The 13,388-nt window shown below is 40.4% G+C and overlaps 1 protein-coding gene across 2 annotated transcripts in view; it reads right to left on the reverse strand.

The window, feature by feature from the left end:
* The window catches only part of CELSR2 (cadherin EGF LAG seven-pass G-type receptor 2), a 1,401,203-nt gene that overhangs the window by 1,387,630 nt on the left and 185 nt on the right, over window positions 1-13,388 (reverse strand). For both annotated transcript variants that reach the window (XM_044076472.1, XM_044076471.1), the window contains exon 1: window positions 9,665-13,388. This exon is cut by the window's right edge and continues 185 nt beyond it. In XM_044076472.1, coding sequence (XP_043932407.1) covers window positions 9,665-13,259 — 3,595 coding nt within the window. In that variant the 5' untranslated portion in view covers window positions 13,260-13,388. The remainder of the gene's footprint in view (window positions 1-9,664) is intronic.

Below are 13,388 nucleotides of genomic sequence, written 5' to 3' on the forward strand. Positions count from 1 at the left end.
GCAGGAGACTCACTATTTTCTCATCATGTAGCAACAAGGTGGAATTCACTACCTCACAGCATCAGAACCAACACAAATACCAACCAATTCAAAAAGATTCTTAAAAATTATCTTAATGACACGTGGCTTTGTTCCCATACTACTCCAGGCTAAGTAGTTTAAATAGCTCCTGGTCACACTTTTTCTTCATCTCTGGCCACCTCATAATCTATGCTGTCTCATGTCTAGATGACCTCTAACCTCATCCTTTTCTGTCCAATTTCCCCCCTACATACACCTCCTCAGCTTACTTCGAGAAATTACGTCTACACTACAATAAGGAATTTTATCAGATGCTTGTATAATCAGCTATAATAGCACATAATGTAATTTCTGGCGTACTGTATGTCTTGTATATTTTTGTATGATTTTTTGTACAAGTTTTGTATAATTTCTTGTATAAGTTTTGTATAATCTCTATATGTGGAGCTTTTCTCCCCGGGCCTCCGCTGAAAATGGGTCTTATCCCAGTCAGACTTTGCCGATAACAAATGTAAAATAAATAAATAAAACAAAATAACTAATATTCAAGCTAGAATAAAATGCTTACATGACAACAATAATTTTGTCACACAGCAGTGGTTTCCTAGAAAAAAAACTGCTTCTAAGTACAATTTAGGATAAACCAGCTACTACCTGCAAGTTTCTCCATGAACCACCAAGGTAAGGGCTTTATTATAGTGGGTACAAAATAATCCCAGTGCGATAAAGAATAGCAGATACTGATGACTGAGAAAACACAATGAAATTTCCTTACAGAATGCTGAAGCCACTACATCTAATGAACCTACACAATCCATCTACATTGCCATGCATCTATGGAGCAGAGGAGATACACTTCAGTAATTGTCCTCGTACCCAAACACAGCTCCAGAACAGATTCACAGATTCCATGGTTTGGCAACAAAGTCCATCAATGCTTTACTAAGAGAAGGATTGTGTGTAAGAATTAAAAGTTCGTTGCATTCACAGCACATTGCTTCTAATCACTTTAGTTTCAATTTTGTAACTCCCTCCCCCAACACACACACACACACACACACACACACACACACACACACACACACACACACACACACACACCTTTTAAATGTAATGCAGGAAATCACATCTCTGAAGGTAGAAGGCAAGATGAGACAAGAAGCTATAGTATGCATGTAACTAAAGGAGAAACTAGGCCTTCTGTATAGGTTGGTGACCACAGAAACAGAAAGACAACATAAAAACCTGACTTTTGTTGACATAATGGGAGTAACCCATAACTCTATGCCACCACATGTAACATTAACATTTACAATCATATGTACCTTATAATATTTATATATATGTATATATATATATATATATATATATATATATAAATATATATATATATATAATATATATAATATTTACATTTACTGAACCTCTTTAATATACTCAGCATAGATACCCAATTAGTAATTCCTCATTTCATGCCATAAGCCAGTATTTCCTCCTGAACAATTGAAATTGTTACATTTTATTCTTTTATTGCTAACTGTTATTTGTAATACAACTGTCTCTGATTTTTTTATGTGATTAAACTGCTGTTTCCTGCTGGAGCTTTTCTCCCCGGGCCTCCACTGAAAACGGGCCCCCAAGCCCAGTGGACCTCCCCAGTAATCAAACTGAAATAAATAAATAAATTTATTCACAACATAAAAGTTTTAATGGTAAAATTGCGTGCACAAACTTGAGATCAGTAAAATATCTTAAAACAGGATCACCTAAACATCAGGAAAGACTTAAAAACATATTCACTGACCACCCAAATCATTCTAACCTCAAGTAACACATCAGCAAGGAAAGAAAAAAACAAGGCCATAAAAACCTACGGAAGAACAAGTGTTAAAAACCAACATGTCTCCCCTTCTCCCAGTACCTAGGACACATCGCGGTAACAGATATTTTATTTAAATGAGGGTTTTAGAACACATTGTCAAACAGGTTAATATATACATTTCGCACCATTAAAAGCTTGACAAGGCTTTTAGTTGTACACCTTTCTTTTGACCCTGTGAACTGTAGTGGAACATTGGTGACTGCAGTTTTGGCAGCTGTCTGCACAACAACTTAGTAAACAAAACAACAGTAGTAGTCTGCTGGTGACCTTCAGTGAAAGTGGCTAAATTAACCTTTGTGAATCACTTCACTGCGTTTTGAAAGGTATAACTGACTTTTGATATCACTACTGTCATAAGGCTTTCCATTGGAAATGTCACTTCTGCAAAAGGAGGTTAGCTTCAGGAGTCAACGTAGTCAGTGTGCACTAGAAATCTGCCAATGTGTTTAATAATTCTCGATAAACCTTTTACAACATTAACCTTGTATAAGTGTAGCCAACTCAGAAGTTCTATCTGCCTAAATTATTACTATCAATAACAATATGATGTAATTGTGATGGATGGAACCCAAGACAAGCAATTCAACTTGGCAATTCCTATCTCAGAGCACAGATGGTCGCAACAACACAGCCAGGTGTCCCGTCCTCATTTGTTTCAGCTGTATTCAGCTACATTCCAGCCACAGCCGCTTGTGTTGTGCAAATTCAAAGTTACAGTTGCTACAATAAATCTATCAAGTAAGATTTTACAAACACCACAAATCGACAGCAACTGAAACCTGACAAAATATGAAAAATAGTGCCAACATGACAACTGCTCCACATTACAAATGCTTTGCACTGCACAGATTTGAAACTCCTGTAACTCAAAGGCCAAAAGGTAACAGCAGCTGTCCTGCAGGGGAGAAGCAAACCGGGAAGGGAAAAGATGGATCTCCCAGCTGAACAGAATACGGTTTATGAAGTCTCACTATTTGTAAAAAAAATGGAGGAAAGAAAAAAAAAAAAACAATGAAGGGGTCCTAGATGAAGCGTCTTCACCCCCTTACTTAACATAGCATTCTGTGAGGTCAAGCATAACTTTGAGGTAATTTATGAAACTGCGATGAAACCCAAAGAACATACAAGCTACTTGTTATTCTGATGGATGGAAAAGATGAACAAAAACCCTTAAGCAGCAGCACTCTCCTGGCAATCTGTCTGAAGCGCACTTCAGTTACTGTTGTGCAGCAGACACAATGTGGTTAACTGTTTTACAAAGCATATTACCACAACCAGTGCTATAAATCCACGCTGTGGGTACCAGGGGGGCATTAAATCCACGCTGTGGGTACCAGGGGGGCACCCCTGCAGCACAAGCAAACAATCAGTAGGGGATGGTATGACCGCACATGCCAGAGAATGGTTCCGCTTTTATGGAAGAGTAGCAACTGAGGTGATCCCAAAAGCTACACCCACTTCCTGCGTGCTGGGAGACCGGGGTATTTACAGAAGGATGCCAGAAATGTGCCCATGCACTGAAACTACAAGTTAACCCTGACTTCAGAACAGGAGTGTAGCACCTATCACTTAAAAAATGGACACATCTCTCAACATGCTACCCCCCAGCACTTAATAAAAGTAAGTAACATTTCAGCTCCTCCCCAAAAACTATCAAGAGTATTGTTTCTAGATTAGCAGTATTGCACCTGTAGTTGGAAGCATTCACTTAGACAGTTAATACAACCTGAAAAAAGCCACGTTGACTTGACGCTCTGAAAAAATGTACTCCAGAGTACAAAGAGTGTGCTTGGCTACAGTCTTGCTTCAGAAGAACACCGACTACATTAAAAAACCAGAAAAGCACAATATTGCCAGTGACAGACAGTTCTACAAAGCCTGGCACACAGTTCACTGCTAACACCTTCCACACAGCAGCATGGCTGACCTCAATGAAGTAAGCAAAGTTAGTCTGGGTCACTTACCAAAAGCCCTGGAACTACACATGGCTGCAGGGAACTAGAAAAACATGAATACTCCTTATGTGTTTCCTGGCTATGTACCAGTACTTTTTACAGAGCAACACTGCTCAAAAGAAATTTTCTTAGTTTCTCACCAAGTTTGACTACTTTTAATTTAGCACTGTAACTTCAGATGTACCTTCACCTTGCATTTCACAATAATACCACACAAATTTCTAAGTCTGATGCTGGAACACATTATTTCCTTACATTAAAGCAAGCTCCATGGCACAGAGAAAAGAATTCCCGACTCTGACTTGGGATTAATAAGTGACCTGAGCACCGACAAGGAGGTTGGGAGAAAGCAGCTAGTGTCAGCTCGGCCATCCCTGCAGAAGGGAACAGGCATAAGGATACATTTTTGGCTAGGCTTGTAAGGGCCCCAGGGCCATTAGCCTAGTAACCTCCTATGATCTTATGATCCCATTACTCACTGCATCATTTTCACCATGAGACAGTATGTCCTTCTGCCTGTATTATGAAAGGCCAAAACTGTGCACAAGTATGTCAAATGCAATGTAGTGCAAGCAAGAAAGCAGGCGTGTTCTAATAAAGTGGTACTGCAGCAGTCTCATCAGACTTTAGGCTGTCATAGAGACCAACATGCAACCAACATGCAAACCAAGAAAAAATAAAGTTCACTCTTCACAGCTGTGTGAATGATGGCCAGCTCTAGCATCAGCTCACAGCTGTCTACAATGGGCATGGTGATTAAAAACAAACTTCCTACGAAGTGTGGTTCCACACGGAATGACGTAGGGTGCAGTGACTGAGGTGTTATAGGGGGTTCTACTTTATTTAACCAAAAGCTGACTCCAGCGAATGCAAATCCATCGACACAAATACATCGAACCGTGAAATAAGTGAACTCACAAAAACCACGAAATTACCGCAAAATTCGAAATGTGGAAGTGTTTTGGTTGACCCGTCTGAGCTACAGATCTGCAAGGTAAGTGTGCGATAGTTACGGACATTAGGGTGCAGTTTAAGGTAAGTGCATAGATAGGTAATGTAATATGGGTAATGTATTTATCGTTTAGTGTAGGGTTTGAGGTAGGGGTTTGGTTAGTGTATGTGTGTGGTTTATTTATTTTGTTTGGGTATAGCTCCGTAGGGTAAGTGTGCGGTAGTTACGGACCTTAGGGTTAGGGAGGGGTTAAGGAGAGTGCATAGATATAGTGGTGTATGTGGGTTTTAGTGTAGGGTTATAAGTAGGGTTTTGGTTGGTGTATGTTTGTGGTTTATTTATTTTGTTTGGGTGGGTAGTGTGTTTCAGGCAGTGGAGTTGGCAGAGTATGACAAATCGGTATTTTGAGTTTCGCGGTTTTGTGAGTTTGCTTATTTCGTGGTTCGATGTATTTGCTGGAATCAGCTTTCGGTTAAAGTAGACCCATTACAAGGAACAAATGGACAACCACATGGAAAGAGCTTTATCGACAGCAAGCACAAAGAGAAAAAAAAAAGACATTTATTTTATTTTAAGGAGCCTACACGACACAGAAACCACAATAATTTGAAGGATGTAGCATCCTGCAACACACAGAAACCACAACTGGAAAGATGTTGCATTCTACTAACATAAAGAAATTATAACTGTCTGAAGGATGTTGGAGCCTACAACGCACAGAAACCCCAACTCTTTGAAGGATGTGAGGGCATACAACATACAGAACCCCACGTGTCTGAATTACATGGGAGCCTACATTGCACAAAAACCTCAACTATCTGAAAAATGTGGATGGAGTCCCAGAACCAGTCTGGATCATTAAGTAATAACTGTGTACAAACTGCGAGAATTTTCAGGACAACACCATACAGGATACATTTTTCATATTCATCTAACTTTGTTCTAGGGGGTGTAATGCATATCAATTTCGAGGTACAGAACTGGACTAGACTCTGGCAGAACAGGTAAATATGCCTAGCTGGACTGCCTACAATCACATCTGGTGCATGTGGCTGGCACTGCAGAGTTTATCTTTTCTAATCCTGTTCTTGTGGACCAGCTGTTTGATCCTGTAAACATCATGTGCAACTTATGAAAGCCCAAACTGCTCGGGTAGTGCTAATGGTAACCATCACTACATACTAACAAAATTCCAATACAAAAGGCACAAGGGGTGCACAGAAGAAATCGAGCCGATCCTTAAAACCCAGAATCAGATCGCCATTCTTCTGCTTCCATTCTCCTTCCCAAAAGCAGCACCGCGCCTCCTTTACACACTCTGAATGTACGAGAGGGAGTCGTGATCAGGACAAAAACATGCACCTTCAGCGTGTACTAAGCTTTATAAAAGCACAGGAATACACAGCATCTTGGATGCGCTGTGCAGGGGAAAAACACATGCACACACTCCAGTGTGCACTGCACAGGGGAAAAGCACACACACATTCTAGTGTGCACTGCACAGGGGAAAAGCACACACACATTCTAGTGTGCACTGCACAGGGGAAAAGCACACACACATTCTAGTGTGCACTGCACAGGGGAAAAGCACACACACATTCTAGTGTGCACTGCACATGACAAAAACATGCAGTTTCAATGTGCACTACACAAAACACGGACCTTTACTGTAAACCAAACAGAAAAACGTGTGCACTGAACATTTTTAAAAAAAGGAATACACACCTTTAGTGTGCATTGCAAAGGACAAAAACAAAACTATTTCCTTCTGTTACTACTCTTCTTCTGTGTAAAGATTCACTAGACTTCCATCTTCCCCTTTTCACAAACTAGAACAAAGTTACTACAGGACTGTTACACTCAATACCTCGCTACTCCTGAAACCATGCTACTGTTCTCTTCACAATTTGTAACGGCTTGAATTCTGCATATGCTTGTCTCCAAGACCACTAACATTTGTCAAACTGGTAAATAATAACAACTGCCCCTCACTTGCTTATATCCTGAACAGCACAAAGTACTTTATAATATTCGGTCAGGTGATAAGATTCTTGTATACCATGCTAATGTCAAGAATACACCGAATCATTTGTGAGTCTCTATTCTCTAGAACAGATGTCCACTTGTATTACAACAAATTTCTTTCAAGTATGCATTAAAGAAAAACTACACAGGAAGATTATACACAGTAAATGCACATATTTGAAGTTGCATTAAGTTTCTCTGCTTACAAATGCGCAGATTTTTAACGTATTGCTTTGTCTACACCTGTCATTTAACATCAACGGTTTATGCACTATTTTCTTGAATCAGTTATCAGATGTTGGTTTAGCTTTTCTGATATTCAATATCTGTATATATATATATATATATATATATATATATATATATATATATATATATAAAATAAATAAATAAATAATGTATGTGTAAAACTATAAAGGAAAGTGGTAACCTTATCAAAATGTGTACCTTGTGCAACAAAAATGATCACAGACTTGTACTGCAACGCTTAATCAGGCTTCAGTCTGTTACTGTTTTTTTACTCAGTACACCTAATTATGTACATTTACTAATGTATCAACTAGTTCTGTTTGACGTAAATTTATATTTAGGAATTTTAATTGTTTCTGGAACTTTCACACTGGGTCACCAAAGAAAATAGGTACTGATCAAATGTAAACAAAAAACAATATATAGTTACAAAGTAATCACAGAAAAAAATATGGTAATCTATATATTAGCCCACAGGAAGAAGTGGAAAGATAAACACGAGTGGAAGAAAGAATTTATAAAAAGACGGCTGATACTCCGGATCACATGAAGTTTTGCTATAAATGCTGAACGATAAGACAAACTGAGGAGGTGGTCAAATGGAAAAGACAAAAAGCAGCCAACAGTGATTATCACCAGCTGCATCATCCCAGAGCTATATGCCTCCCTGCCCTCCCCCTGCCCCGCAGCAGGTTCTATAAGGATGGCAGTAAATTACAGCTAAAGGGTATTGTTAACATTCTGCATTCATTACTTCCTTAACTAAGGGCTTTAAGATTAACTTAAGAGTGCAGTGCAAGTTGTTAACCCCCTGAAATAACAGAAATGTATAGAATATAAACTACAAATATCGGTCTATATACTAATTTTAAGTTTTCTAAGAAGGTTTACTGGCCTGGTGGACATTTTTATCCACAATCCAGGCATGAGGACTGGCTGAAAAGGATCAACAGACCGGTCTCCTTACCTGGTGAACAAATAGAACACAAATAAATACTAAACAAATATAAACAGGACAGCTATAGACCTCTGTAATGAGCACAAAATTATTAATTTTACTTACTTATTTATATTATTTAACTAGGTTAAGTGAGCTAGTCTGATAAATCTTTACAGCCATGAACCAGGGCATACGGCTGTACCAAAACACAAATCACAAGGATATACTAATTAAAAAGTCAGTGCGGACACGGCAATAGAAGGAATTATTCTTAAAAAATCAACAAAAGTAGAACATCCAGAGCAAACATAAAGCTAAGAGAGCACGCTGTTACAACCTGCATTGTAACAGAACTATAGTAAACATTGTACAATATATGTATCCATGCTTACGGATTAAGAAATGGTAACAGTGTAATGTCAGACAAGCAAAAAAAGTAACCTCAAACACAAAAATACTGACAGTAATGCATAACGGCATTACAGAGTACCCCAGATTTCTAAAGCAAGTGCATCTGTTTTAATCAGTCAGATATGACACTATGCTTTCATTTACTTATTTTTCTTGAAGTCTACAAGATTTTCTATATATTTTTCACCATTTGCATGTAAAAGAGAAGCCCAGTAAAAAGTACCATTAAAACACTGGGAACTTCAGTAAAACAAACAACTATTCTCACTCATCATGTATCTTTATCTCTGCCTTTAGCATGTCATATACTTTTGCACATGTTTATGTACACATATACACACAAACACATGCATAAATAAAATAATCATGTTAAGTTTGTATTTAATAGCTTTCAACTCTCCCTGATTTATGTAAACTTTCTAATTAACTTCTCTCAAAAATTTCTGATTTCTCTCAAAAAGTGCAAGGTTGTGCCAAACTGGAGAAAATCACAGTCACTAAATAACAAAACAGTTATAGACATTTTACCCCAAGGCTATTTGTATTAACACAGATTTTTTTAAATCACTTATCTGCCAGAATAATGCCCAGTGTCTGGGTGTTCACCCCTGATCATCCCTGTTTTCACACTACAGCCTAAATCATACTAGTCACTTGTTTCCAATTACAAGTTGTCTGCCCGACAAGAAAGGCAGCAGGACCTGTAACATGAGATGTCGCAACTCTGTTGAGATGCTGTGAACAAAGCAATATGTAATCGATTTCCAATTAAAATTCACCTTCCTATTACATCTGCTAACACAGGCAAAACATATTTTAGTAAACAAACAAGACGTAAATAGAAAACAGTAATTATCTTAAAGATAAAAAGTGATTCAAAAGGCTTTTAACTGACTATATGCACTCATTCAGGTATGACAGTTTTCTTCTGTTTTCCATTCTGGCATATTGATGACATTTCAAATACATCACATTTACTCACTCTAGCACTTGTCTCTGAAGTGCTGTCCTTATTGTTTCAAACAGCAACCAGTGTGACATCAGTTAATGTCACTAAGGCAACAACATTACACGTGGCATGATGTCAGAACAATGAATAAGACTAGAATCTGCTACTAACTAACAAATTTCGTTTCAACACACAGTATGAGAAAACATAAAAAAATGGGTGAACAACAGCTGAATTGTAATATTTGTACTACAAAACAAACATCTGTAAAGTGTCTTACCAGATACAGCTACTCGCATAGTTGCCTCAAGTGGTCGGTTGTTGTCCAGGGCATGGCTCAGCATCAATTCCCCAGTTGTTTCATTCAGTATAACCAAACTCAGTTCATTTCCCTGTTCGAAAGAGTAACTTAATGTGTCAGACACATCAGGATCGTATGCAGGAATCTTTCCAATTACTCCAATTGGGAAACTACTAGACTTGTTGGTAACATAATTGTTAAAAATTATTTCAAAATTCTTCAGTACTGGAAAATTGTCATTTTTATCCAATAAACGGATGTGGACTGTAGCTCTACTGACTAGGGGTGCAGAGGTAGCTTGAACGACAATTACATACTCTGATTTAACTTCATAATCTAAATCGATAAGTGCAGTCAGTTCTCCAGAAAATATATCCAGCTGGAAGACCTCAGGAATATTACCCTCCACTATCTGATACATTATCTGAGCATTGGTGCCCTCATCAGGATCGGTGGCTGTTATTCTAGCCACTACTAGCCCAATTGGGCTATTTTCTTCCACAAAAATGTCAAACTCATCCTTTTCAAAAACTGGAGGATTATCATTCACATCTAGAATGGCTATCTGGATGTTTACTGGTGTCTTCAGAGGTGGAACACCCTTATCCATTGCAAAAGCCTTCAGATCATACACGGGTACATTCTCCCTGTCAAGTCTGCGAAAAGTTCGGACAATACCTGATGTAGATTCAATAATAAAATCCCCGTCGCCATCATCACCACCTTGGAATGTGTAAAAAACTCTCCCATTTAACCCAGAATCTCGGTCTGTGGCAGAGATCTGAAGGACACTTGTAAACATGGGAACATCTTCATAAACAGAACCCTGGTAACTATCCTTCAAAAAGTGTGGAGAGTTGTCATTCACATCACTTACCAAAATCTCAAGGTACGTGGTGTCTGACTTTTGTGGAATCCCGTTATCTCGTGCTGTTATTGCAAGAGTGTAGGAGACCTGGTCTTCGTAGTCTAATTCCATCTGGGTTGTGACAGCACCAGTATCTGGGTCGATCTTAAACTGAGGGATGCTGTCCTCCATGAAGTAGGTGATGCGGGCGTTCTCCCCAGTGTCTTCATCTGTAGCACTGATAACTACAACGGTAGTTCCTATGGGCCTATCCTCATTGACGCTGACTGTATAGTGAGAGCTCTGAAACACTGGTCGGTGAGTATTGGCATCGGTTACATTTACATATACTTGCGCAGTGTCAAACCTTGTGCCATCAGAAGCTGTAATGACCAAAATATACTGCCTTTCTAGTTTGTAATCAAGTGGCAATGCCAATGTTATCAGTCCTCCACCACTCTGACTAGTTATAGAAAAACGATTTCTTGTATTACCACTGGATATCTGATAAGTTACCACACTGTTTATATCCCTGTCTACAGCAGTGACAGTTAATACACTAGTTCCCACTGCTGCATCCTCATTCAGACGTATATTGTAAAGTTTCTCAGAAAATTCTGGGTTGTTATCGTTTACATCAAGGACAGAGATACTGACACTGGCAGATGAGGTCATAGGAGGAAAGCCATGATCGCTTGCTTCCACTCCAAAATTATAAAAGTCCATCGTCTCTCTGTCTAGCTCAGATGACACCATTATCCAACCAGTATTGTTGTTGATGGCAAAAGGAAAGTCAGGGGTCATGTCAACCAGTCTATACTCCAAACGAGCATTATCTCCAGAATCTGCATCAATGGCTTGAATGTGAATGACTGAATAGCCAACAGGTACATTTTCCAGGACTGTTGACTGAAATGGAGTACTCACAAAGATAGGTGCGTTGTCGTTCACGTCTAGTACTTGAACGGTTACCATACCACTAATATTTGAGAGGGGTGGCCTTCCGCCATCTTGGGCTCTGATTCTCAGTGTATATTCTTTATTCATTTCATAATCTAGCTGGCCCACAACCTCAATACTACCAGTCTGTGCATCAATATAGAACTGCCCCCGTGTATTGCCAGTCATTATACTGTAGTGCACTATGGCATTATTACCCTTATCTCGATCTGTAGCTGTCACTTGTAAAATTTTAGTGTTCGGAGTCACATCTTCTGGTACTTGAATCAGGTATCGTTTTTCACTGAACTGTGGCGAGTTGTCATTGTCATCCTCCACAGTTATGTGGACAGTTGTAGTGGCACTCCGTGGGGCTGGGTCCTTACCTTGGTCATTAGCCTCCACAAGTAGCTGGTAATACTCCAGCACTTCCCTGTCCACGGGGCCTTTGGTTCTAATTACTCCAGATCTAGCATCAATCTCAAACACTTCGCTGGCTCCATCGCTGTTGATTACCTTGTACAAGATGTTGGCATTGGCTAAGGCATCCCCATCAGTAGCCCTGACTGTAAGTACCTCATAGCCTATCTCCAAATTCTCCCGAACACTCTCTTTGTACTCCTGCTGCTCAAAAACAGGGTCGTGGTCATTAGTATCGCTGACTGTGATGGTAAGGGTTGCCATAGCAGTCCGCCTGGGGGTTCCATGGTCAACAGCGTTAACTCTGAAAACATGGGTACTCTTAGTTTCTCTGTCCAGTTCTTCTGCTGTAGTGACCACCCCAGAATGGGGGTCAAGTACAAAGACATTATTAGACCGGCTGTCAAACAGGGCATCCATAGAGTATTCCAACTTGCCAGCTTCCCCTTCATCAGGATCTGTAGCTTTCAAAACAACCACTGTTGTACCAGCAGGCTTGTTCTCCGGCACTGAAACCAGGTAGGTAGGAGGCTGGAATTGGGGGCTGTTGTTCACGTTTCTCTTTCTTCTGCTAATCCTTCTAGTGCCTTTTCCTGCCGCTTGTTGCAGAAGCTTTACTAGGTCTTGTTCGTCCGACGACCCTAGACCTAGTCTGAGGTGGACGTTTAGTGGTTTGAGTGGCCTTCTTCTCCAATGTTCCTGTGTGCACCTGTTACAACGGAGCTGAAGTCCCACAAAGGCATCGTGAGTGAGGCAGATATCTGCGGATACCAGCAACGTGCCCCCCTCATAAGAAAAGTTGGAATTTCTGTCAATATGACAGTGCGACCTACATACGACTCCCAGGGCTTCTCGCAGCAACTTATGCACCCGGAGCAAGTGGTCCCCACCACGGAAACACGCTGTGCGCTCCTGCTTCTTGTCCTTCCAGAGACTCACGATATCAATGTCCGGACCAGCTTTCCTCCGCCGTTTGGTGAAACATTTTTCGCCGCGAACAAACACCTCGAATCGGGCAGTTATGAAGCTGCTGAAGCCCTGGTACGGTGGTTCGATCCCCTCTCCGCAATCTTCAGTAATGAAAAACGGGAAAGGGTTGATTGCCAGTCGGGCACAGTCTAACGCCTGGGAAACGAACAAAGTTCTCCGGAACAGGTCCAGTGCTATGAAATCCGTGGCGAACTTGGGTGCGATGACTTGATCCAGGGTGCAGGTGCCATTCGCCTCTCCGAGCCTGACAAGCACGGTACCGGGTTTGTCTCCTTGCTGCAGGTGTACTGCGATGCAATGCAGAGCTGGGAGCTGCGCAAGCAGAAGTAGCCAGCATGTCAGCAGTGGGGCATCCGTGCCGGGAGCAGCTCGTCCCATCCTTGCACCATCAGCTCCGCTCGACCAAAATACAAGCAGGTCTACCAGCAAACTTTCCTCCTGGCAGGGCGCCTCTGGAGCATCAGAGCCATGGCTGCTGCAGGTCAGTATCCCAGGAAAAGGACAGCT

Source organism: Protopterus annectens, chromosome 7.part0 (genome assembly GCF_019279795.1).
Source record: "Protopterus annectens isolate FY-2018-M chromosome 7.part0, PAN1.0, whole genome shotgun sequence".
In the NCBI taxonomy this organism is placed as follows: domain Eukaryota; kingdom Metazoa; phylum Chordata; order Ceratodontiformes; family Protopteridae; genus Protopterus; species Protopterus annectens.